The following is a 27,175-nucleotide window of genomic DNA, read 5'->3' on the forward strand; positions in this document are numbered from 1 at the left end:
TACCAAAAACATGATTTTAATTAAATATTTTTACCTATATTTTATATTTCCAAACAAGAAAACACATCTTCCATCAATGGAAGTTCTTCATATAGTCCTAAGTATCTATGTCAGTCCGTTTACATCTATATAAATATAAATAATATTTGTTAAAATTCACATTAATGTAAAATTTCAGAAGTGTTTAAAGGTACAAATATGAAAGAACCAGTGGGAGAGACGCTTGTTTGTTCTTGAAGCTATGAGAAATAACAAGAGCAATTCCTAAAACCTGATGGTGATTTCACCTTTGCTGCATTTATAGCAAGAGAACACATAGAGAATTACTGGACATTTTACAAGGGACAGCGTAAAATAATAATCTCCCTTATCAGCTTTGATGGTAGACATGAGTTCATAATGTACCACAAAGCTATCTTTTGTAAGGACATTGAGTCTCGCCAAACCAGGCTAGAAGTTTCTAAGAGCAGCAATAGTTTTTAGGGGTTCAATGTGTTTCATGGACAGTACTTCCAGGTTTGGGGGTCTAGAGGCTATCGAAATGGAGAGGTGGCAATACTCTAGTAATACTTTTCTGATAGAAATGTTTTGACACCTGAGAAAGAAGTCGATTATTTTGATCCAGTAAAATGGTAGACAAACATAAAATATTCAAGCATTATATTTTAGTCTGCATTTTCTATGTGAATTCAAAATTAATAAATACCAATAATCTATTTAAAAATCTTTAAGGTAGAACCTTATTTAAATTCTGCATTTAGAGGTATCCACAAGCCTTCCCTGAATATGCTCCTCTCAGAGTTGCAAAGTTTATAAATGTGGTAAAATCTCTAGAATCATCATGGAGCTGAGAGGTAATTTAGAGGCAAAGTCGCCTTTCCAGTATAAGCCAAGAGGTCATGGCTTATACTGATTCATGGATGGAGTCGGCCTGTAGACAGATCTTTATATTCACATACACTAATTACATTCATAGCTACAGAATCATACATTAGATACTAGAGCACGATCCCAATCTTTTGTCTTTGCAAACATTCCTATTTGCATACTTAACATGCCACCACATTTATTCTTAACCATGTCTGTCTTTCCAATCAGATTTCAAACATCCTTGAAGGCAGAATCATGAGAGTATTGAGACTGCTAAATATATTAGCTCTACAATTCTAAGAAATGAAAAAATAAAATGAAAGAAAGAAAGAAAGAAAGAAAGAAAGAAAGAAAGAAAGAAAGAAAGAAAGAAAGAAAGACAGAAAGACAGAAAGAAAAGAAAAAGAAAACACACCCAGTAAGAAGTAAAGCAATATTTACAGCCCCCACCTATTAAAAACATATTCAAACATTACTTTTTCTTTCTATTGATTGTCTATACTCAGAACTGAGTTGTTTTCCACTTTAGACCAAGCTTTGGCTTTCATTTTCATTTCTGATGTTAGCATTTTCATGTTCACTAACCATGTCCTTTTGGACTATATCTTGAATTTTCTCCGCAAGGACATAAAGATTGGCTTTCCTGAGACTTTGAATCAAAGTGCAATATGCATCTTTCTTCCCGTGAAGTTGATACCAATTACGGAGCAGCTGGACCTTCTGTTCAGCTGTATCTTGGAGATTGTCATTCTTGATTTCATCTATTTTTGCTTCATTAATACCATTCTTCCGAACGAATTCTCTAACTTGATTTATTTTCATTTGCTCAGCAATAGTGGTAATATATATACTCAAGTCGATGTCTGAAAAAAAGAAAACAGTCTCTGAAATATGTTCTTCTAAATTAATTGCCATGACTGAAAACCATATTTATTTCTCCTCTTATAGTTCTTAAGAACATAGGTAAATCCTAGAGGTCTAAAGTGCTGATAGAGAATCACAAATACAGAAACAACCTTGAGTTCTAATGCTAATTCCTCCTATGTCCCCAGTAATTTGACCTGTGACCTCAGCAAGATACATAACATCTCTGTATCTTCTTTTCTCATCTAGAAAAGGGTTAGTAAAGATCACCTCTAAAATCCCTTATGGATCTGATATTCAATGACCTACAAATCTACAAGGCAAGCAGAGTTTATGATCATCTCATCCTTGAATCACAAGCCAAAGAAGACAACTGAGGAGAATTGTGAATGTTGTTACAGTGCTGAAATACACCAATAAAAACTGAGTCTGCAACTTAGATTAACCTCTAGGTCAGTTTAGGCAAGACTTCTATAATACAACTAAATATTTGTAAAGGAAAATGTCCCTAACCCTCAGAATATAGTGTCTCATCACTACCTGATTTATTATTAACTAGAAATATTAGTTATAAATTTAAACAAACTGCCTGATATACTCTTGATGGTGAGCAGGAAGAACTGTAAGCTCAAGGAATAGCAAGATCCCATAATACGTTACTGAAATTAACAACATTATTTTAGTCTAAAATTGGCCTGTTACTCCTAAGGAAGCCATCTCTATGAAATAAAATGATAAAAGCCTTACCTGAGAAATTCATTGGAACTATTCTCTGGGGAGAAAAAAAAAATATGTAGGGAGAAGAGAAAAATAAAAATATATTTAGAGTAGTCCAAATGTAATTTTTTAATTCTTCCTTAATACTGAAGTACAATCAGTTGCTTGATGTATAAAATTAGCTAGACTAAGTGATTAAGAAGGTTTCTTTCATCATTCAAGTTTTTATTCTGAAGGTTTCAGCCTTGCCAGAAACTAAAAAATATTGGTTTATTTTTTTCACAGCCAAAGAACTTAGGAAATTCATGGAATGTGTTAAGATTATTTTTCATATAGAGTCATGAAAACAAACATAACAAACATAATCATTCTAAAACTCTCTTTAACTATTCTTATTCTGACATGAGAAAATGGTTTAAATTGAAATTATTTTGTACCTTATTGATTTAAAGAACCCTAACGTTAGCCCACTGAGCCCTGGCCCCAAATGAGAAAATCATTATTCATGAGGTAAACTGGTTTTTCTTCCCAGTGTATCTTCTGTTCTTTGAGATGTTTTAATCCCCTGTTTGAAAAACATATAGCGAGAGCTCTGATAACCGGTGGATGGAGAAAGTTAAACTGTGCCTCTGTAATGGGCTTTAAGAGCTGTCTCTGTGCATGGGCTTGGATACTGCATCATCTGGTAAAGGATGTTGCTGCAGTTTCTCTGCAGGACTAACACCAGTGAGGAACATGACGTTGGGCCACATCCTTTTCCAGCTGACACTGAGTACACACCCACTGAGGTCCTCTGTTAACTCTTATGTGGTATGCAGCTTACTGATAAACTGGGCACCATATCTTAATTCCTTTTTGGTGCCCTCTAATCCATGCACACACAAATACAATAAATGTTTGTTTTTTAAAAAGTAACAAATAAAAAGATGAATTACTACTTTCTCTATGTTTCTCAGAAAGCGGAGACATGTTTCAACACTTACAGGAATTGAAGCTCTAGATTCATTGCGACCAACATTATTCCTGCCTCGTCTTTTCCGCCCTAAAAGATCAAAGAAATTTCTATCAAGCTCAGCTCTCAACCTCGTAGGAAGCATGTGAGAACTACTGTCAAATGAAGAAAGATATGAGAAAGAAAGAGAAATTCACTGAAACTTAAAGTGACCAAACACCTCAAGAGACAGCATTGTCCTGATTTTGGACAATTCCATCCCACCAGGGCAAGTGTTCTACAGATATGCCACATCTTAATGGAAACATCCAATTACTACACACTGGCCTAGCCTGAAGCTGGCTTTTGACTTATCATATGGCATCAGTATGCCCTCTCACCAGCTTTGAGCTGGATGTCATGGTTTAGGGCATAGAAACATATAAGATATGAAAAATTGACATCGGCTTGCCATGGAGTGGCAGTTAATGTCCAGAAATTCAAGTATGCACACTCAAAGACTATATGCCTTGAAGTGAGTATGAGATGGAAGAAAGAAATCTGTAAGTTTCCAAGTACAGTTACAGTGTTTAAATATTAAATATGTATTTTTAGCTGAACAACCTCCAAAGGCAAGGCAATCTCTTTATCTTCAGCTGAACTAGAGAAACAGAGACATCTTTCAACAGAGAAGAAAAATGGAATGCTTCAGAGTTATTGAAAGTTGTATTGCCCTGTGTTTTATGAATGATTTAAAGGATTTTTTTGGAGTACTTATGATTATGCCCAATTTTGGCTTATCTACTGACTTTACTAGGTAACCTTTGCAAAAAATATATTGGATAGTATTTTAAATTACGGTGGAGAAATAATAAAAAAATCATGGAGTTTGGACAAGGGTGAGGAGGCCCAAAGAGAGACAAATTTATCAAGTGTCCCCTGCGATGCCTTTCCCAGGATGGCCCTCGCTTCTTGTGTTCTCTTAATGCATGGGGCAATCTCGACGAGCAGTGAAGGATTACTTCTAATTCTTGCTGCCTGGCTGAAAACACCTTTATTAACAGGAAGGATGAGAATACCCACTCAGTGCCCAAAACGATTGCTCAAAAACAGTAGCCGAGAGATAATATCATCTATTCTGATCAGCTCTCAGGGATGCATTTAGAGGCCGGATTAAAATATAATGGAGCTACCTACCTGGTAGATGCTTATTTATATGTAGGAGGCCGAAAGGAATTCTTCGAACAAGTATTTTCTAAGTAATTTCAACCCGTGGTTTGAACAAAATAAGAACTTACACCAAATTACTGATCCTGCAAGTGCTGAAATCGGGATGAGGATGAGGAACGACAGATACCCAAGGCTGGATCCTGTAGATTGGAACACTGGATATTTTATATAAAAATAAGCAGTCTTTAAGATTAAACAAGGTACTCTCAAAGAATCAAAATTTACCGTGGGAATAGGAGAAAGGAAAGTATATGCATTAAAAAAAATAATAACCTTTACATTTGGTGTTGTTGGTTGGTGTGCAATTCTCACTGATTCCATGTTCACACCTAGAAAAAAATTTAGAGGGCATTCAGAAAGCCTGGTGGATGAATTCTCTGATCATTTTCAATGACACACCGTAAATCTGGGGCCATTTTATTCATCTTTGCATCTATATCTGACAAACATATCAAGTATTTTTAGATTTGCATCTAAAGCTAGTACAAATTTACCATATAATTTGGACATCTAGATGAATAAGGAATGACTATGTTTTAAAATATCAGGAAGGTAATAAAATATTGACATATAAGAAAAAGGATTAAATAGACCCCAAATAAACTTAAAATTGGCAATAAGCTGTGCTCCTAAAATACTGGGAGACAATAATAAACTGCCAAAAGCAATTTCAGAGCAATCTCATAGAAGAATAAAATGGCCAACAATAGCCACTGCCTAGATGTTACTTAAGGAGCCTACTCAGCTGGCCCTTAGAGGTTTTCCTTTTTAGCATCAGGTCATGATGAGGACACTCAAGAGGTTCCCATGGGTTTTCTTCAGCTAGCCAAACACTGACAGTCTGATTGTCTATATGGCAGCTTGGCTCTGCCTATTACCTAACTAGATGAGTTTGAGCAAGTCACTTAACCACCATGAGCCTGTTTTCTTACCAAATAACAACGAGGTAATATTATCTGCATGAAGAAATTATTATGGTGAGTACAAAATTAAATCGAGATTATTAAATATTTAGAACTACTTGTTGCTACAATCTGACTTAAATTAGTCCCTCCCCACAATCCCTACTTATTCTGTCATCATGGAGGCTCTGACACTTGGGGCTAAAAAGGAAAGGCTAGGTTAAGTGCACATACTTTAAATTTTTCCAGTAAATAAGAGACATAAGGCATCATGTCTCTCCTTTTCAAGCCTACTAGGTAAACTCCTAAATGTTTCCTAAGATGAATTACAAATTTAAGGAGAAGCAAATTAATATAATCTTACTTATATTGATATGTATGCAAAACAATGTCTTACAAAGCAGAAGCTATTTTTATAACACATATTACCCAATCTGATCTTCACAAAAATGAAGCTGATAGGACAAATGACTTATGTGCAACCTAATGAGTGAGGAAACTAAAGCTCAGAGAGGTTAAGTGATCTGCTCAAACTCATCTAATTTTTCAGCAGAAAAGTGAGCTGCAAAGTCAGGTTTTCCAACTTTGGGTCAAAAGCAAGCTCTTTAGCAGGAAAGTCAAGACTCTTCATGATCTGGCCCTGGTCCCTTTTCAATCTTTTCTACACTCCAGCCAGGTAACTTGTTCCCCAGAGCTTTCTCCGTCTTTTTACAGCTGCTATTTTCCTTTAGATCCATGTACACCTTCCTTCACGACAAGCCATGTGTCGTATCTTCGCTGCATCTCCCCAGGCAGGATTGAAAGGTTCTATACGACTCATAACTCCCTGGGCACAAGTCTCTTCTGATGCTTGCCACATGGTCTCGATACACTAACCATGCCTTTTTTGACTCTCTCTGCCTCTAGCCTGAGAATGTGATGCCAAGAATGGACCTTGCTCATAACTTAAGCAGCCAGCAGTGTCAAGCACCCAGGAGGTGTTCAATACATGTTTGGAGACTGGATGTCTGAATGAACAAATGGTTATCTAGTTGTTTGGAGGCAAAGCAAGACTAGAACCCAAATTCTTGACTCTCAGTCAGTGTTGCTTCCCTCTAGGAAGGCATTCTCTCTCAAGGTATATCTAGTGTTTTAATCAGAAAAAGACTAAAACTTACGTATCGCAAGGATTACAGTGCTCGCATGGAGGAATGTCACAAAAAAAGTTTGATTTACATCTGCACTGGGTATTCTGGATCTGGGTACAGTTTTTTTCCACTTCTAAGCCTAGAAAACCAATTCGCAGACTATTAGTTATAGCAGCTAGTTATAAATGGACTATGAAAATGATGGGCAGGAGCTGCATCAATTTTTGAGATCTGCTGCTTATCATCAGCAGTCACACCATCATGCTTTTAATAACATAACTAGTATCTAAAAGCAAAACAGGCAACCCCAGGATGAAGTGGTTGAAATCATTAGCAGAGTTTTAAGGGGACAGACAATCCAGCAACCAAGACAACCTTACCTCAGCTTAACTGGCTCCCCTGTTCCTCTAGTCTAATATCTGGCTACTAGTGTGGGTGTGGCTTGAGGACCAGTAGCATCAATATCACCTGGGAGCTTGTAGAACTGCAGATTGTCAGACCCCATCCCAGACCTAGTCAATCAGACCAATGTCAAAGCACTCACTTAGAGATTCTGTTTCTAAGGTGGACCTAAATGCTGGCATCTTTCATAGCACCCTTTGTGATTCTAATGTACAGCCAAGGTTGAGAAACACTGCTTTAGAACCTGAATAGGAACAAGAAAAGCTTATGTCCAGAGATTTCTTGATGTCAAACAAAATTGAGAGTACTTTCGTTATAGTTTAATCTGGGCCTTCAGAATAGATTGGGATAACCATGAAAATTCAGGGCCCCAACTGGAATTGTCAGGACAAACCAGATCCCCAAAGGTAAAGCATCCCATCTACCTCTCGGGATCTTTTATCCTTGGATATGAAGGTTTCTGAGCTCTTTCTAGACATGAACAAGAGCCATTACACCAGCATAAATTAAAGTAGAAAAAATTTTTTCTGCACTTTTGATTGGAGCTGATGAACCCCATCGACAGAGTTCATATCTAGTCAGTCTCCTATGCCTGGGAGAATTGCCTAGAGTTGACCCATAAATGTCTAGACCAGTCATTAGCTCAGTACCTGTTCCTGCTTCACCCCAGACAGCTCCATGTTGTCCCTTCTTGTGTGCTAACATAGCACCAAAGTAGTTCCCAATTTCAAACTGTATCATAAACAGTTCTACATGGAGTATGACGATTGGTCTTTTTCGATTGCTTACCTTGTTCTCCATCACAAATTCCACATCTTCTGCATTTAGAAGAATAATGTTTCCTGTCTGTGTACTCCTCCCCTTCTGGACAGGGAACACAGTCTGGTTTGCCCTCATCAGTTGTACAACCAGTATCTTTCCGTGTGCCTGCCAAGATAAAAATGGAGCAAGTGTTTGAATGCAGGAGGTCACACAACAATGTGGAAAGTATGCAGGGATGGCAATAAAACACTGCTAAAACAGGGAGGATTAGGCTAATGATCTATGAAGACAATGGGAGAGAAGGTTATTGTAAAAATCATGTCAAGGGACAGAAAGTCTCCCAAAATAAGAGCTAAAAGAGTGACTGAAGGATTATACATACAGAAATAGCCTAATTAACAACAGGAGTGTGTGAAGGCTAGAATGACCAAATGCACTGGAAAAAATTCCTTTACCAACTTCTTTTGGGGGGAGGGGAGAGGTTGGTAGGTATATATTTATGGTGTAGATAGCTACCACTGGCTACTGAGATGACCTAAAGATTCACTTTGCTCTGCTTCTCATTTTATTTTCCAAAGTCCACAGATCCTGATAAGAGATATCACAATATAAGAAAAAGAATGTTTGAAGTTCTAAAGACCTCCATCAAATCTTTAGTAGCCCCATGATCTTTAACAAAAGTGTTAATCTCTCTACACCTAAATTTCTTCATGCATGTGGTAGAGATAATAGTACTACTCTTGCATTGCTACCAGAACTGCATTGTTACAAGGACCTGTCTTGCAAGCGCTCACTGTCCCTTTTCTCTCTCCTTTCTTTTTATTCCTTTGCCATTAAGGGTCAGAGTATGTTTTGATGGGCAGGCACGAACATATTTATAACAAATTTATATAAGGCTTCTTATCTTAATACACGTATTTTAAATAATATTCACATTTGCTTTCATTTACTTTAAAAACAAAGTGGGTCATTATATTGCTATTATACAATAATGCCTTCTCCTGGAAAATTTGTTCATTTAACGAGGGTTTATTAAATGCCTATTGTGTGCCAGGAACTTTGTCTTAGTTCCTGCTGAGCCGAAAGTACAGCAGGAACTAAGACAAAGCCTCAATCTCCAAGGACTTCATATCCTCCAGGTAGAAGCAGGAAACATACAAATAAACATATAATGTCAACTAGTGATAAGTGCTATGGGGAAAGCAGGGTTAGGGTAAGGGGACAGAGAATGAAGAAGAAAGAGAGAAAATATGAAGAAAAATCTAAGAGAAAAGTATGACGAGTGACTGTAATTGCTAATGGTACAATTAATTAAGAAGGAAAGGCAAAGTCTAATCTGCCCCACTGGCATGTACAGCAAAAATAATATATGCTGTTTTTCCTAGGTACGTGACTTTCTTAATAACCTCATAGCCTTCTTTTTAATAAAACAAAATATTGATTATATAATCAAATTAATTTAATTTGTGATTCTTAAAAGAAAACCAAGCCAAAGTACAATTTTATTTGCTTGCCAGTGATACGCTAGTTTCTAAGTAAATTGGCCTCTTTAATGAACTGCCTTATAGAATGTGCCTAGCACAATGCCCATGGCATGACAGGGATACGATAAATCACAGATTCCCTCCTTCCTCCAATGTACAGAACCTGAATTTGTCAAAATATAAAAATGAGTTGTTTACACAAAAATAAGATTTTAAAATACATTTTTTTCTGAGTATAACAGTACATATGTTCATTGTAGAAAATTTGGAAAAGGCAGGAAAACATAAATAGTGCCTACATGTCAATTACCCTGAGCTATTCATTGTTATTATTTTGGTACACTCCTATGCATAACAGTATATACATATATACATGAGAGTATATGTATATGTAACATCTAGGTATGCATGTGTGTGTACATATATGTATGTATACATATATATATGAATATATGTGTGTATATATATGTATAAAGATATGTATACATATCTTTATTGGATATGGTGATATGGCAAGGACTTATTTAATCAGTTAATCAAAAATGTCAGTTCACTCAGGGAATTACTGAAAAAATACTGTAACCATTTTCATTTATACAATATAGCTACATAATTATAGTCAATCTTGTGATGTAGAACCAAGTTATTAAAATTTCAAATTCTTTCTCACTTCCTTCTTCTTTCTTCCTTTCTCTCTCTCTCTTTCTTCCCTCCCTCCCTCCCTCTCTCCTTCTCTCCCTCTCTTCCTCCCTTCCTCCCTTCCTTCCTTTCTTTTTGATGGAAAGAAAACTTAGACACTAATAATATATATGAAAATCTATCAAAATATTTATGATTTTTCCATGAATTTTGTCTTCACCTAATTCATCAACTCAATTTAGCAACTCATCTTTATTGAAATTCTCCAAAGCATTCAAACTAATTTTCACAGAAATAAAATCTGTCTTTTCTCTGTATCTATATACTATGGATTATATAATATTTAATTAAGTCATATATTTCTATCACAATATCAATAAGCATAAACAGATTTGGAAGCAATTTGAATACTGATAAGCCTAAAATTCAACAAGAGGAGACAAAATTGGGAAGTTTTCAGCACATGTTGGATGCCATCCAGGATATTTTAGAGATGGAATAGAAAGAATCAGTTAATTCGGCCAGCAGATCAGTTAGAAATTCCTTAAGGGAACATTGATGATTATATCAGAAATATATTAGAAAATAAGACTTTGATTGAACATAATATGTCAGCCTTTGAGTACTCAAAAATTTATTTAATTCTACATTATTGGCTATCATAATGAAATGTCAAGTGTACAGTATTTTCCTTTATTTTGATTATTTTCTCAAGACATTTTCCTATAAATCAATCACTTTATCAGTAGGTAAAAACATTTTCAAGTTTTTGGCCCACATATCCAAATTTCTTTTATTTTTCTTTTTTAAATTTATTCTTTTAATTGAAGAAATGATTTAAATTTTGTTCCCTCGTTTACCCCCAATTTTTTTCTTAAAAAGAAATAGTGGTATATGAACTCACAAGGGCTGAGATCGCTTCTTAAATGAATGTAAAACAAAGCAAAACAAAAAAAGAAACAGACAAAAATCCTTGACAGTTTGATATGCAAAGCATATTATCTTTGTTTTAATTTACATTTTAGGTTTTATTAATATGAGTAAAGATATGAATTCACAGGACAAATTGATTGTGTTCAGCAAGTTATGAAAAGCCAGAGAGCCATTCTTCATTCCTAATTGGAGAAGCATAAGTATAAATGGGCTTAAGTACAAAAAGGTTGGGTTATAAGGGAGATTTTCCATAATGGTTATTAACACCTGGACAGAAGTCCAAGGGAGACTGATAGACTCTTTTTATAAACAGGACCCATGCCTGTTTAGCAGCTAAAGTGCCGGAAGCCTGGGAGGCCACCCATGAAACCCGACTACAATCCCTTGTAGTTCTAATAATCTATTGCATAAACCCATGAGCTGTTTTTCTTTATCGTCCTGTCTTACTTCACAATGCAGCAGGAGATTCATATCTATATGAAGCAGTAGCTACCTTACTTCATGTTGAAAAAAAAGCTTGCACAATCACATTTTGCTTAGCTTCCCATATGAAGGATTTCCGATCTGAAACTGGTTTGCATTTCAAAATACTGATTTAAAAAACTGTTGGTTTTTATCTGTTGCTTTTCTAGCTCAGCTAGGTATTAAGCTGCAAAATGCAAATGTATTTTGCAGGCTTCAGTGCTTCTGATTGAGAAGTACTGAGACTTGCTTTCAGAGTGCCACAATTATTATGATGGTCTAATCAGTTCTGATGTGATAAACTTTAATATCCACAAATGAGTCTTCTTTTGCTACTAAGGAATAGAGCTAAATAGATAATTCTTCTTATTTCGTACATATCATTTATAAATTATATTTATTTATACCCACATCAAACAAGTGTGATAAAGATGAATTAAAGTGGTCTTGAAAAAATAATTTCATAGTTGTTGGCTTTTTTCTCAGTAATGCTATTACTCAGGAGAACCAAAAAACATTTACATTGTTATTACTTTATTGTTACTATATGCTATTCCTCACCCAGATTTTCACTCTAATTGCTGAGTGTTTTGCTTAACATACCAGGAGGACATAGGTGACAGCAGAATTTACCATCACGATGTAGGCCTTTCGGGCACCCAGACTCCCGTTCAGTAATGTTATGACTTGATTCCAACACCTCAGAGTTGATACTGGTCACTTGGATATTACCACCTTTAGATAATGGTCCAGCAATAAAGATAACTATCTGCAAAAGAAAAGTATGAAGAGAATTATATTGACTTCTGAACTAAGCAACTTGGTACGCAAGGATAAGTTGCCCCAAATGGCTGTATTTGCCGTGGTGCAAAGGCAAAAATCAATGTGAGGCTCTATGCTCCTGCCAATTCATCTCTAAAAAGGGAGACCAGTTGAATGACAGCCCGAATACCCTAGATGATCAGAAGGAGCCAGGGCTCCAGGCTCAAAGGTGAGCACTGGCTCCCACTTACTACCCTAGCAGTGCAGATAAAGTCACTCAAATTTTGAGTCTTCCTTTCTTTATCAAAAAGTAGAAATAATCTCTTCTTCACGAGTTTGTTGTGATAACTGAATGGAATAATGCATGAAAAGGTCTTAGCACAATTCTTGGCTCATCATAAATAAATGTCCAGTAAGTGGTATTATTATTATTATAATAAAGTTCTAGTGAGGGGCAACATAGTAGAGTAGGAAAAAACATGAAATTTCAAAATGGCAGCAGGTTTTATTTCTTCTCTTTTTATACAGAGTCAGAGAATCAACAGTTTTGATGAATCCTTCCTGGTTATCCAATCATACAACAAATACAATCAGATTTTCTTCACCTTTATTCAGAAAAAATGAATTTCATTTAATAGAGAACCAATCTTTAACTTATTTTTGGCTCCTTACTTCTGGAGATAAAAGCACAAAGTATGAGTGACATTGTATCAAATTTATTTTAGTCAGTTATAGACTAGAGTTCCTCAGAAAAATTAGCCCTCAAAAATGTTTGGAAGCATCTGGGTGTAATTTCCAGTTGATTCTTTTCTTGGGTTTCCTAGTATTTATTTTTTGTCTCTCTAAACATAAACTCAATCTCTCATCTTACGTGGAATATGCAAATTCTATTGCCAAGCATCAAAAAATTTTAAACTATTAGTTCTGAGGATTTTTTTTCTCAAAGTCATTTTTTATCGTTTTCATGGCATATATTTTGTGCACTATATAGTGTAGTAATGATATGGACATATTCTGAGTCAGGAGAACTCAATGTTCTACATGTTTAAATCACTGACACAGGAGTCCCCATCTCTCCCATTGTAGCCTTTCTCCCTTTGTCATCCAAGCCTGTATCCCCTTCAGGTTGGGGGATACCATTTGACTCCCAAGGAAGGAGGGATGAAGATGTGGTTATCCATTTTTCCTCCTGGGATGAATGTATTTAAAAATGCTTTACTCATCAACAAAACAAAAAAGCAACCAACTGAATGGGAGAAGATATTTGCAAATGATACCTCCTTTAAGGGGCTGATATTCAAAATATATAAAGAACTCATATAACTTAACAACGACAAAAAACAAATAATCCAATTAAAAATGGGCAGAGGATCCGAACAGACATTTTTCCAAGGAAGACATACAGATGGCCAACAGACATATGAAAAGGTGCTTAACTTCACTAGCTACAAGGAAAATGCAAATCAAAACCACAATGAGATACTACATCGTACTTGTTAGAATGGCTATTATCAACAAGACGAGTGATAACAAGTGTAGGAGGAGATGTGGAGAAAAGCAAAACTTCCTAAGTGCTGGTGAGAATGTAAATTGGTACAACCACTATCGAAAACAGTAAGGAGGTTTCTCAAAAAATTAAGAATAGAACTACTATATGTCCCAGCAATCTCTCTTCTGGGTATCTACCCCCAAAATTTGAAACCATATAGTCATAAAGATTTGTATTTCTGGGCAGGCCCACAATCCCTGGTTTAAATGATCAAGTGCTCAGAGGAGTAGCACATTTTACATTTAGGGATTGTTACATTAGTGCTATTTCTGAAAAACTGTGCATATATCTAGCTTTCTGGAGCTGTCTAAAAGAAATGTACTTTTTAATTCGTTTTGCTTTAGTTCTGAAGTTTTTGATTGGAAATCAAAATCTTCTGTCTAAAATACATTTGGAATTTGAGAAATGTGAAACCTGGAGTAGAAAAGTGAAGAGACGTGAATATCTTGGCCATGAAACACTGATACCAGCACCAGCCTCATGTGTTTGCTCTCATCTGCTTCACGAAGTTGAATTTCTGGAAACATTTCTTATTGACTTCGGCATCAAAGAACTATGTCAAGAATAAAAAAGAAAGATGGCTCTGAAGAGCACGTCGTGACTGTAACATGATGAGATGTAAGTAGTGCTTCAGACAGCTTGTATTTTTTAAAAATTTTGCATTAACTCAAGATGGCAGTATGCAAAGATTTAACCCAAACTTTCCAAACAGAAATGGGGACATTTTGACTGTGACAAAGCAGGAAACCCACAAAGAACTAAATGATCTGAATGCTCAAAAAAGTTTTTTTCAGAAAAGCTTCTGAAAAGGCCAGAAAATAGGTTATATCAAAGCTCTAAAACATGAATAAACTACATTAAATGATAACCAAATGGGGAAAAAAGGAGGAATAAAAATAATTTTGAATCTGCATCATAATAAAGATTAAAAAGTATGAGAAACCTCAAAGATCTATTCTGCTGGTAATAATATTAGCTATTTCATTACAATTAATTAATTGGACAAATACTTTGTTGACTACCTACTACGTACCAGGTGCATTGAAACAGAGCCATGAACATATAATGACTTTGTTCTCATAGAGTTTATATGTAAGTGAAAAGCATTAATCAGAGTTCTACAGAGAAATAGGAACAATAGGGTGTGTGTATGTGTGTATGTGTGTGTGTATGTGTGTGCACGCACTCATAGAGAGAGAGAATGAGAGAGAGAGAGAGAGAGAGAGAGAGAGAGAGAGAGAGAGAGATTTTAAGAAATTGGCTTATGCTATCGTGGAGGCTTAGAAAGTCCAAAAAATCCGATGGGGTAGACCAGCAGTTTGGGGAGTTAGGGAAAAATTGCACTTCAAGTCCAAAGGCAGTCTGGAGGCTGAATTCCTTCTTCCTTAAGGGAAGAAGAAATTCCTTCCTCAGTTGTTCTATTAATGCCTTTAATGCTTTTAACTGATTAGATGAGGCCCACTCATCTAATCATAATAATGTAACAGATTACATTATGGAGGGTAATCTGTTTCACTCAAGTCTACCAATTTCAATATTAATTTTATGTAAACAAACAAACAAACAAAAGACAAACAAAAAACCACTTTCACAGAAACATCCAGAATAACGTTTAAACAAATATGTGGCCAGCATGGTCCAGTCACATCAACACATAAAATTAAGCATCACATCAGAGGAGATGATGAATAAAGAAAGAAATATGCAATATGTCAGAGAGGGATATGTGCTATTTAAAGAAATAAGGCAAGCTTGTGGTCTTGGAGAGTTCAAGGGGTGGGTAAGTGCGGTTTTTGAAAGACTGGTCTGGGAAAGCTATTGAAGAGGATATTTGGGCAGCGACCTGATGGAACTGCACGCATAAGCTGTGTAGATAAACGTCTGGGAAGGGCTTTCTAGGCGGGCCACACCGAGAAAAACTTGGCTTGGCCATGGTGGGGACGTACCTGTGGTCCTCAGCAAAAACATCATTAGCAGCTTGCTATTAAGATAAATAAAGATTAAGATTAATGTCTCCTGAACCACACAGGTAATTAACAGTTTAACTATGATGCCATAGTCATAGTGGGATCATAAGGCCAACCATGGCCATAGACGCTTCAAACTCCTAGAATCCTGGAATGTCAAAGCAGAAAGGGGTCATGAGTATCTGTTCAGCTTTGAGACAGATTTTTAAATGACTCCTTGAGTTTTGCAAATCAGAAAATTTGCTTCTGTCTCTCCTTCTGAATCATTTATGAAAATTTTAAGTAAGAGTGCCAGTTTCTACAGGGTCATTGACTTATTCCCTCCCGTCATTTGCTTGGCCTTTTACAAAGTTCATTCACATTCATGGTAGTTTCAATAAACCAGTGCATGAGAATTATTACTGTTTTATTTCATAGTTGAAGAAACTGAGCACAGAGTACATGAACTGACTTGTCCAATAGTCTACAATTAGGAGTGGCTATGGGAGGAATTGGAACCTCTGACCCAAATCTGAGTTCTATTTGGGGTCCATAAATTACTTTTTCCTAATTACTTTTCCTACATTTAGGAACACACAAAAAATTCAATTTGTTTCTAGACAAGGGTTGGCAAAAAGCCTGAGTGTTAGTTATACAATGAACCTTCAAATCAAATTCATGCTGGGGGTAGGGGTGGGGAATCTGGTAGGAATTCTGAGGACCAGAAGCCAGCCCCAAGCCCTCTAGTCGGAGAAAACTGTACCAGGACCCCCAAGGCTGCGTTTCTGGCTGGCAAGAAGGTGGAACTTCCCAGCCCTGGTCTGCAGCTTGAGAAGAAGCAAAACTTCCCTCCTACCCATCCGGGCGCTGAGTGTCTGGGAACAGCCATGGTTCTCACTGTGAGTGTAGTCTCTTGCTGGGGTAGGAATCTGAAATGCACAAATAATTAGGAACTGGAAGTCCTCCTGCACTAGAATCTTTGTATTTGCTCCCTTTGAAACACTCAGAAACAGGGCTACATGAGAGTTTGTCCCTTATATCAGACAATAAGAAAATGAGAAAACAATCGGCTATTCATTAATTCTCTGCATCAGCGATGGATCTCTTTTCATAGCCAACCAGCTTACTAAACAGAAGAAATGAAGCAGGTGTGGCCAGACCCAGAAACTGATGACATCCCTCACATGCCCACCGCCCCAGTTTAACAAGCTCTCCCACACCTTCCCGGGAATTGTACACACTCGAGGTCTAACATGACAGTTACAAATAGAGTAACATCTCAGGGACTGAATTAAACAAACTACTTTAAAAAATTGAGACTCCCATTTAGGATTATTACAAAAAATCAGTGAAGCGATTGGCCCCGAGAAGATGAGCTAGGATTTGAAAAGGAAGTAAAAAAAAAAAAAAAAATTACCATTTTTTTTTCTGTTTTAGTGAAATTCAAAACAAGCAGGAAAAGAATTTTCAAAAGTATAAGGTGGGGGGAAGGCATGGGGCAGTGAAAAATGTCAGCCCTTCAGATGGCAAGAATGAATAGACGGATGTCTAGATTTCTCAATACAGCGAGATTTTTCAATACAGAGTGCAGATTCCAAACTGACTACAAAAGTTCAAGATGACTACAAGCTCTACAGTAATCATGGTGAAGAATGTTTTACTTCTAATTAAAGTCCAGAAGGAAGTTTATTCAATTCAACCACTGTGCTCAGATATTGCAGAAAAATGCTCTGTTGATCAGCATTATGGCGATCCAGACAGTTCAGTGCTGGAAGATTAGAGATTAAGAAAATAGAAAGAAGGGGAATAAAAGAAGAACATTTCAAGAAAAAATGTTTCAGCAAGGATTATTTTTAACACAATAAAATGGTAACATTTATTTCTAGTTGGCGAGAATACGAATGACATTTATTTTTATTTTTTGCTTAATTCATCTTGTTTCTATAATGGACATGTGTTAGCTGTATAATAAAAAAAATCAAAAAGTAACAAACTTTAGAGATAGCAAAATTGTGTTAAGCCTAAATATCTTTATTTATAATATCTTTATTTATAATTTGTGCTAATCTTTGTCCAAAAGATTAGAAAATCTTTATTTATAATATCTTTATTTATAATTTGTGCTAATCTTTGTCAAAAAGATTAGAAAATCTGGATAACAATAGATGGAAAATATTCTAAATCTTTGAATTATTAGCTTTTAATCTTTCACATAAATTTTCTATCTTTTGCTGTTCTAGGTCTCTATACTAGTCCTATAATTTTACTAAATCAAACATCATAAACATTTATTTTTAATTGGATATATTTCTTTAAACTAGTGTTATCAGGGTTGTTTTATCTCCGTTTGGTCAACTGAGACGAACTGTATCACCACACATAATGGCAGAGTTGTTTGATGAAGAAAATTTTGTTTTATTTTTGAAGTAAAATCAGACGAAGAGATGTGCCATTAAGTTCCAATAAAGGAATTTATTTTAATTTATGAAATTGAAAGCTTGGTTATACATTACTACAAACTGGTAACTACAGTTTGCAGTAGTCTCTCTGATTAAACTTGGTTTATTTTCTTCAGGTACACTTACCAGAGAAGTATGCCTTATGCAGCATACCCTGATAGATTCTCATGGTGAGAATGCAATACTTGAGTTGCTGGGCTGTCAATGAGATGGTAAACACAAAGACAAAGAAAAAGTTATCTCATAATTTAGCATCTCATTGTGCTATTGCTGAACTATGAATAAATAGATATATTTCTCAGAATAATGCACTCTGGAGAGTGCGTGGGCTGACTTCCTTGTGTGGCTAACACGCTGACTAAAAAAAAAATCTAAAAATGCAGTACAGTGGTCCCCCTCCTTGTCCAAGGGGGCTATGTTCCAAGACCCTCAGCAGATGTCTGAAACTGCAAATAGTACCGAAACTTATATAATCTATGCTTTTTCCTATACATACACACATATGCTAAAGTTAAATTTATAAATTGGGCACAGGAAGAGATTAATAATAATAAAACTAAAATCGAACAATTATAGCAATATACTATACTAAAAGTCATGTGAATGTGGTCTCTCAAAATATTTTATTGTACAGTATCCCCCTTCTTCTTGTGATGGTGTGAGATGATACAATGCCTGTGTGATGAGATGAAGTGAGATGAATGATGGAGGCATGTGCCTTTAGCCAATGTTAAATAAAATTATGGTTACTTTAATGCGCACTGAAATACCACAATAGTCTATCTGATAACCAAGACAGCGACCAAGTGACTAACAGGAAGGTAGCATATACAACATAGGAATGCTGGACAAAGGGGTGATTTATGTCCTGGGTGAGATGAAGTGAAATGGGACAAGATTTCATTACACTGCTCAGAATGGCATTCAATTTAAAACTTATGTATTTAAAACTTATTTCTAGAATCTTCCATTTAATATTTTCGGACTGGGGGTCGACTGCGGTAACTAAAACTGAGAAACACGGGAACTACTGTATTGATTGTTTAGTCACCCACAGAGGGGAAAGACATTCATTTATATGTATAAGTTCTGGACAGTTTGTTTTTAAAGATCAGGAATGTTATTTTGAAATTTGACACACTGTTTTTAAAATTGTACCTTATAATATAAGTATAATATTTATCCCAATATAAAAGTGTAATAAAATAAAATACTTAATTAAATAGTCATTTAAAATGCATGTTTATAGAGTGATTTAAACATTAGATATCTGAAATCAAATGCAGACATTTTAACCCCTTGCTCTGAACTTCAAACAGGTTGATGAGAATAGATGGATTATGGAGTTCTAAGTAAAAGAATCCCCCCACACCCCGCCATGCAAATCCTCTTTCAGAATTCTGTTAAGAGGTAACAGAAGGCAATGGGGGCACTTGGCAGAAAGGTAGAAACAGAAAGTGAAAAAGATTTTTTTACTGTGTTGACACCAGCAGTCTCCAGCTAATTTCTAGGGTCTTTGACATATAACCTGAAATTTGGTATCTCGTTATATTCACAATTTTAGAGCAGAAAAAGTTTTAGAGATGTCCCAACCCAAGCCCCTTGTCTGATAGAGGAAGCTCCAAACTGGTATAGTGTCTGGTCTGGCATACTGCTAACTCAAATTCTTAGGTTGAAATCCAATCCTTAGGCCCCTAAAATGTCACCATATTTAGAGATAAGGTCTTTAATGAGGTAACTCAGGAAAAATGAGGTCCATAGGGTGCGCCTCAATTCAGTATGATAGTGTCTCTATAAGAAAGAAGAGGAAATTGGGTCACAGACACAATGTGAAGACCTCCTCAGATTCTAGATTTGAAGAGTGTCAGTGGTACTCATGGGCTTGGGTTCACTCAGCTAAGCACAAGGATTTTTCATCTTGCACTATCACTGAGCTAAACAGACAAGAAATTTCAAATCATTCTTAGAACCAGAATCATCAAGGGCTGATAGGAACCTGAACTGCTTTTTCCCAGCCTTACAGGTGAATTGGAATCCTACTGTCCTCTGCTGCCAAGAACACGAATAGAGCAAGACAAGAAGCTCAACTGATGAATTCCGCTCGTTTGCTTTTTAGACTTTTAGTTACTTATCAACCCTCGAGGAAAAAGAAATTCTAAAAACCATTAATAATTCACCATTTCCCATTATATAATGCCTCTCTAATATATTTGTGTAAAAAAATAAGAAAATAGTAATGACATTTTTGAAGTAGGCGTATTATTGGAAAATTGAAATGACAATAAATAAAATATTCTACGTGAAAAATGTAAGTGAAGATTTTATTCATTCTTATTTTTTCAAAACGTGTAAAGAAAAATACAAAGTAATTTTATCCCAGTAATGTCTTCTTTTTTTCTTAAGGTCAGTTTCTGGGAAGACCAGGAGAGAGAGAGCTGAGGTCAGAGGAGTGAGTGACTTTAAGCCCCTCACTGATCAAGCAATAAATAAAATAAAATGAGGGAAAATGAAAATTCCATCTGGGATTAGATTTTGAGTTTAGTGTTAGCATTTGAAAACTAGTCTCAAAGCCTTGACAGATAGCAGAATCGAGTAGTGATGCATTAAAAAAAAAAAGTTTAGGACCCACCACAAACCAAAAGAATCAGGATCCCTGAGAATGAGGCTCTCCTTGTCATTCTCTTTAAACAAGTGCCCCAGTTATTTTGATGCTCACCACAGTTGAAGAATAACTGGCTAGAGGAAGCAAAAGGTGGTTAGCAAGCTACCACATTTACATGTGAGAAGATAAGAGCTTCACAAACTAACAGCATCTGTGTTCTACACTTGCCGATTTAGAATTCTATTTTTTCATGGAGAAATAATGACCTTTCCAAAAACAAGCTTGAAAAGAAGTCATCTGTGGTGGAGGAAATGGATGACGGGAGGCCTACCAAATCCTGAACCAGAGCCCTAGAGTCTTCCCGTTCACAGGAGCTACGATGGTAACACAGTAGTAAAGCATTCAGGTAAAACAGAAAACTAAGAGTAAGAGGGGCTCGTCTAAATGGAGAGGTACACCTGGAAGAAAGGGGCAGCCATTTGCTTCGGGGGAGTAGGAATCATGTCCTCCAACACTTAAATGGTAGCAACTAGTATTAAAAATACATACACAAACATACATACATACTTACACACACACACAGTATGTATCAATACTATGCAGGGTAAACAAAACATAGTTTGGGGTAGCGTAGGCTCAGTTTTCAAAGTTAGACCTAAACCCATACACTCATATGAAAAAAGTCTACTAGGATTAAAGAAACTTTTGTGAGGTTGGCTAAAAGCAAGGGGCAAGAGTTTTAACCCACTTCCTCTAAGTTTATTCTCTATCTCATTCTGTCTCTCCCTCCTTGCTCCTCCCTCTCTCTCTAAGATCTTTGTCCTCAAAATATAAAGTATTGACGTTTCTCACACCTTATATTTTCATGACCTCCCAGAACACAGAGGTGAGAGAATTTATAATGCCGCCGAACTTGACCAAGGGACAGCCTGTCATTAATGAATCCAGTGCCAACTTTATTGTAATTTTGCAAATTTGTCTCAGTTCATGGATTAACAAAACCTGTAGTTGTCTTACTTGCTTGCCAGGCTGAGTGCATCTGCCAACTGATTTGTAGTAGGATTTGCTAATTTACAAGGCCGCCTTGCTCAAAATGCATAACTTCATACTAAAGTCACTATCATCCCCACTTAGTGGCACTCGTTCCATCAGTCCAATATAGCTATGACTGCTGTTTCTAAATTCCCATAGATGGGAGTGGGTTGGTTATGTTGCAGAAAACTTGCAAGAATCAGACGTAGGTTTATTACGCCACAGGTCCCAGAGGAGCTAGCACTCTGAAGATCTGGACCCCAGCTCAGTTGCATCATTGCTTATATAGAACTTTTTTGGCATGGGCTGATTGGTTAATTTGTCCTCAGACGGTTACAAAGCACTGGAGTTGCTATGGGTTGCTGGCAGTTCCAAAGAGTTACAAAGCGCTGGAGTTGCTAAGAGGTACAGGCAGTTAGATTTGTTGCTTAAACAGAACAAGCAAGAGAAGATGAGTCTTTAATTTCGAGTAAGGCCTATGCAGCAAGCATATCTGTAGAAGAACAAATCGCTGATTAGCCTTTTGAGTGAAAATTCCTCTTCAGTTACACAAAAGTTCATTCCAAATCAAGAAGGGACCTGTGATCAAAGGCGAGACCTAGTTTATGTCTTTTGAGGAAGGTGAAGTTACCTATCTTATGACGATTAATTTCTTTCTAATTTGTGTTTTACTAGTCATACTCTCACTTCAAAGAAAATAAGGTAGGCATGTAGACTGAGTGATTTGTTCTTGTTTAAGAGTGAATCGAAGATACTTAATTGGTGTTAGGAATCTAACTATATAAAAAGCTAGACACTTTATTTTTCTTTTAAAGCCGGGGTCTTCTAGAAAATGAAAAGAACTTAAGTAGTTAAATGCTGTTTTCCCACTTTTGTGAATAGATGCACATACATAGCAAAAATAATACCATACATACATACATATATACTGTATGGGGCAGTATAGGCCCAATTTTCGAAATCGGGCCTAAATCCATACAGACGCTCATGTGAAAAAACAGTGTACTAGGATCCAGGAAGCTTTTGTAAGGCACTTATAATGGTTCTACAATAATTTTTTGGTAATAAGACATATATATGTTTTTAATATCTATAAGTTATTTGTAATAATATATACATATATCCCAGTATATTTAAGAAATGTTTCCTTTATAATAATAAATTATAAATAATAAATAAAATAATAAGGATTATAGTAATCCAAGTTCCTTTAATAAATGTACTCTCTATAATGCATCTCCCCCAAATTATAGGAAAATTATGTAGAGATAGAAAAAGATTCATGTATATATGAAGTGACAAAAAGCAGACTATAAATAGCACTGAATAAATATGCAATTACATGTATGTGTAGACAAGGCTAGGAGGATATAAGTCAAATAAAAAATGCTTATATTAAGTGGTGAAACAATGAGATTTCACTTTTTTCAAGACTTACTTTTTGTTTTACATTATATGATCGATTTGTCTGTTTATAAAAGAAAGAAATAAAGTCACTGTCCTAAATTTGGTTTAATTTGCTTTTTATTTTGTGCATCAAGTTTTAAATTAGTCTCTTTGATTATTTTTTTACCATAAGTAAATAGTCTTTAGAACCTATTATAAAACATGTGCTCATTAAGGGACTTTCGGACTCAAGATAATTTACAAAAAGGTATTTAACTCACTAGGGGTTTTCAAGTGGGGGATTTCCTTATTCAGGTTTTTGATAATTCTTAGAAAAGAGTTATTCTCTCCAAATGGCAGTTGTGCTACAGCAATTTGGCTACCCTAAAACATTCTAGTAGCCCTCAGAGAGATTTTTTTTTAAAATACTGGCACTTCCACTATAAGAACTATTTAGAAGGAAATTACTTGACTAGTGTTCCAAAGATATTTACTCAGAAACAACAACCAAATCTTGGGTCCTCTTTGCCTCTAACTAGTTCACCTTTCCCTGCCTCTAAACTCAATGCAAGAAATAAAATTTCTTTTTCTAAATTAAACTCACTAAGAGTGGTAACTATTTTAAGGATGGAAAATAGAAGACTTCATTCATCTTGTTGTAGCTTGTATTGGGGGCCCTGAAGGTCTCATATATCAATTTCATTTTTGCCTACCAACCTTGTCATCATTAATAAATTTGTGTTTTTCCATTCTGGTTGTTAATGTTTTAAATTACATTTCATAATTTTATTTATTTATAAAAATTTTCAAGTCCTTTGTGATATATCTATAATCCTTTAAAAATGAAAATAAATAAAAATAGATTGCAATCTATGTTATGTTTCCTAGGTTGGTTTAAGGAAAATAATTAAATTATAAATTAAGCAACTGTTCTTTATTTTCTCCCTAAAATTATTCTGTGATTACTTATAAAGGCACTGCTGTTTTTTTTTTTTTTAATGCCCTCTTCTTTTCCTCATCATAATTTTGAGACAACTGCTTCAAGAAATGGAGGAGGATAAACTGGCTATCTAGTAGTTGCTTGACCATAGATCCAAAAAGTACAAAACATGTGCTATATATAAAAAAAAAAAAAAGAAGAAGCAGTGCCCAGTTATTTCTCACACAAATTTCTAAAGTAAGTTTGAGTCTTTTTCTGTCTCCTTCAGATATTTGTGCATTACTTTGAGATGTCAAATTTATTTGTTGTGGGTGCCACGGAAATGACACCCAGAAACCAGGGGAGAGAAAACTAACTCCAAGAGGGTAGAAAGAAGGGAAGAGAAGCAAAGAGCATAAAATCAAGCATTTTCTGGAGATACACAAGGTAACGTGACAGTGTGGAAACTTCTTTAAGAATAGAGGTGTGATATTGGGCAAGTGGTGGATGCAAGGCAGGACTCTGTGTAACTAAATTTAAGAGTCACATTAGAGGAGAAAAACAGAGGATATACTACAAAATGGAAACAATGATTATCTAGGTGATAGGGTTATGTCAGACTTTTTTCTTTTGACTCATCTGCATTTAAAAATTTTATTTAATAACTTTAACTTCTTAGGTCATATACCATATACAAATATAATTTTTAAATTATGTGTAATTTATATTATGGTATTATAATATGTATATATAAATGTATGTGTATATATGAATGTGTGCGTATGCTTGTGCATGCATTCTTTCAGAAAAGCAAAGTTTCCTTTGTGCTTTAAACATATACGTCTGATAAAGACGGTACTACATAAAAATTTAGTAAGTATAGCTCCGGGCTTTGGTAATTTTGCTACGCGTACCAATATTGCTGTCCCCAAAACTAAGAGATTTTCAAAGCAAACAACACTGCAACAATGCAGTGGTTAATGGTAAGGAAGAGAAGGGTGTGGTCAGAGGTTGTGTAAATGGTTTCTCGATTTTGAATCTTATATTTTATCTAAGGAAGGTGCTAAAGGAGCCCAAATATTGCATATTATTTCAGAAGAAACGAAGATTCCCCCCACCCATCATAAGATGGAGCCAGTCATTCTTGTTATTCTTCCTTTCAACTGTTGGTTTAGTTTGGAAATTGAGTGCAATCGACAAACTGTCTGGGCTTTGGAATTAGGGTTAAATTAAATCCCAGCTCTGCCACTTACTAGCTGTTGAATTACTTAAACTTTCTGAACCCCATTTCACCATCTATAAAGTGGAGATGAGGGCATCTTCCTCACTGCACAGGTGCCAGTGAGAATTGACTGAGGTCACTTTTATAAACATTCCTATCACAGTGCCTGGAACTTCGGCGGGGCCCCCTAAATTAAGAATCCATTGGCTTTCAAAGGCTTTGACCCTCTGGAGGCTAAATCTCTTGGATTAGCCATCATTTCTGAGCTGGCATTTCTGAGATTGGGACTCTCCAAAAGAGGCGGCGGCGGCGGCGGCGGCGGCGGCTCCTCAAGCTGCTAGGCCGAGTCCTGGCGCCACGGCGCGTGCGCTGTGGCAGCAGGGACCACCGCCCCCGCCGCGAGGCCCGGGTTCCCTCCCGCCCGGGAGAACAGAAACTGCCGTAGAGTGCGAGCTAAGAAAGGCTCCAAGAAGAAAATGAAGGGCAAGGAGAAAAACAAAACAAAACAAAAGCTGACACAGTAACTGACAGTCTTAAAGAGCGGGATTCCCGGAAGGAAACAAAAACAGTTTCTGTTTCCGTGTCGCGATAAGTTTAACAAGCCTCCGGAGGCGCCTTCAGCGACAAGATAACTTTTCAAGAAAGAAACGGTGCTGCCCGAAGCCTCCCTCGGGTCTAACCGCTGCTAAGGGCTGATTCGTCCCTACGCGTGAGAACCGCGGGAAGACGCGCTGTAGTTCCAGCGAGCGCAGCGCCCGTCGCTTCTCAGAAGCGAACCTCTGGCTGGACTTGTAAGGACTTGTAAGGACTTGTGCAGAAGATCCACTCCTCGCTCCGGCCCGGCCGTCCCTCCAACGGCCCTAACCCGCCCAGGTCCCCTTTGCCCGCCTCTCTCGGCGTGGCGCACAGCGGTCCCCAGGGAGCACGGGCAGCTGCTCCGTCTGCCCCGCGGGGTGGGCACTCCCAGGCAAGCCCAAGACAGGCGGGTTCCGGAGACGCTGCCCGGAGGGAAGCCCTAGCGGCCCGGAGGGGCCAGTGTGTGGAGTGTCTGCCGCTCCCGCCGCCGCGCGGAGACCCCCGCGTGTGCGCACCCCCACCCAGCGCAGCCCAGCCCTGCCCAGCCCCCGCCCCTAGGCACCGTCGCTGCTCGGCCCGGCCCGGCGGAGCCCCGCTCGGGCAGGAGAGGACTCACCAGAGGCAGGAGAACCCCGAGCCCGGTCATGGCTGGGGAGCAACGCTCCGAAGTGAAAGACCTTCTCACACTCCCAGCTGAGCGGGTCAGCTACCCCCCAGGGAAAGCGATCGTCCCGCCTGGTCCCTTCTGAGCTCCGGGTAGCTTGGGTGTGTGTTTGCCAGCAGGGCCCGCCCCGGGCGCTCACGCGAAGTGACACTCAAGCGCCTTTCCTCTCTTTCCAGAAGTGTCGCTGAGCACCTGTGTGTGTCTCCTCCGAGACCCCCGAGGGGACCTAAAGAAATGCTCCGGGGGAGGGGCGGGGAGGAAGCTTTGCTGAGGAGCTCTAGGGTTGAGGAAGGCGCCTTTGACTCAGTTACTCGCCTGCGAGGGAGGTGCAGAGCGGGGAGTCAGGGTTTGTTGCACAAATGGGCATTCCCCATTCTGGGGCGTTTCTACAGTTGCCTGGCTTGTCCGATTCAGGTGAGGAACCTGAGGGCGGCTTGCTATCCTTCCCAAACTCTTCTGTAGTTCAGACTGGGAAGTTGGGGAGGACTTAAGCTGAAACTGGAGCTCTGAGCGCCCAACTCCTGCCTGGTTGCAGGAGCCTTAGCTAATTGCTGGGAACAATCAGTTCTGTCCTTCACTCAGCTCCCCGTATTGTGGTGACACGAGAGGCCTGCAGGAGCTCCGACTAGTGTATGAAGTGTGCTATGGAGATTCTGAAAAGGGAAGACCCCTTAGCTTTTACTTCTCAAGAGGAGAGAACAAAGCTAACTACTTAGGACGAATCACACAGCTCCA

The 27,175-nt window shown here is 37.4% G+C and overlaps 1 protein-coding gene across 6 annotated transcripts; it reads right to left on the reverse strand.

The window, feature by feature from the left end:
* Positions 1-27,175, reverse strand: FAS (Fas cell surface death receptor). 6 transcript variants are annotated; one of them, XM_023531455.1, is made up of 10 exons: positions 26,393-27,175; positions 16,344-16,509; positions 11,957-12,092; positions 7,833-7,970; positions 6,672-6,780; positions 4,886-4,941; positions 4,681-4,767; positions 3,435-3,493; positions 2,482-2,506; positions 1-1,733 (listed from the first exon to the last, which is right to left on the reverse strand). In XM_023531455.1, the coding sequence occupies exons 2-10, from the start codon at positions 16,467-16,469 to the stop codon at positions 1,396-1,398; spliced, it is 1,074 nt and encodes a 357-aa protein (XP_023387223.1). In that variant the 5' UTR covers positions 16,470-16,509; positions 26,393-27,175; the 3' UTR covers positions 1-1,395. The 6 variants fall into 6 exon arrangements, with proteins under 6 accessions (XP_023387223.1, XP_023387221.1, XP_023387222.1 ...); XM_023531453.1 differs by having other exon boundaries at positions 11,927-12,092; positions 26,393-27,161; XM_023531454.1 differs by having other exon boundaries at positions 4,681-4,752; positions 11,927-12,092; positions 26,393-27,159.

The sequence above is a fragment of the Pteropus vampyrus genome, unplaced genomic scaffold (assembly GCF_000151845.1).
Source record: "Pteropus vampyrus isolate Shadow unplaced genomic scaffold, Pvam_2.0 Scaffold68, whole genome shotgun sequence".
Taxonomy (NCBI): domain Eukaryota; kingdom Metazoa; phylum Chordata; class Mammalia; order Chiroptera; family Pteropodidae; genus Pteropus; species Pteropus vampyrus.

Excerpts from the sequence above, each read along its gene's own strand:
- FAS (XM_023531453.1), bottom strand. The coding sequence starts at position 16,469 with ATGGCTGTTCCCAGACACTCAGCGCCCGGATGGGTAGGAGGGAAGTTT. Across the intron at positions 3,494-4,680 it reads TGCAGGATCAGTAATTTGGT|GGCGGAAAAGACGAGGCAGG; the intron begins GTAAGTTCTTAT and ends TTGATCTTTTAG. Across the intron at positions 1,734-2,481 it reads AGTTCCAATGAATTTCTCAG|ACATCGACTTGAGTATATAT; the intron begins GTAAGGCTTTTA and ends TCTTTTTTTCAG.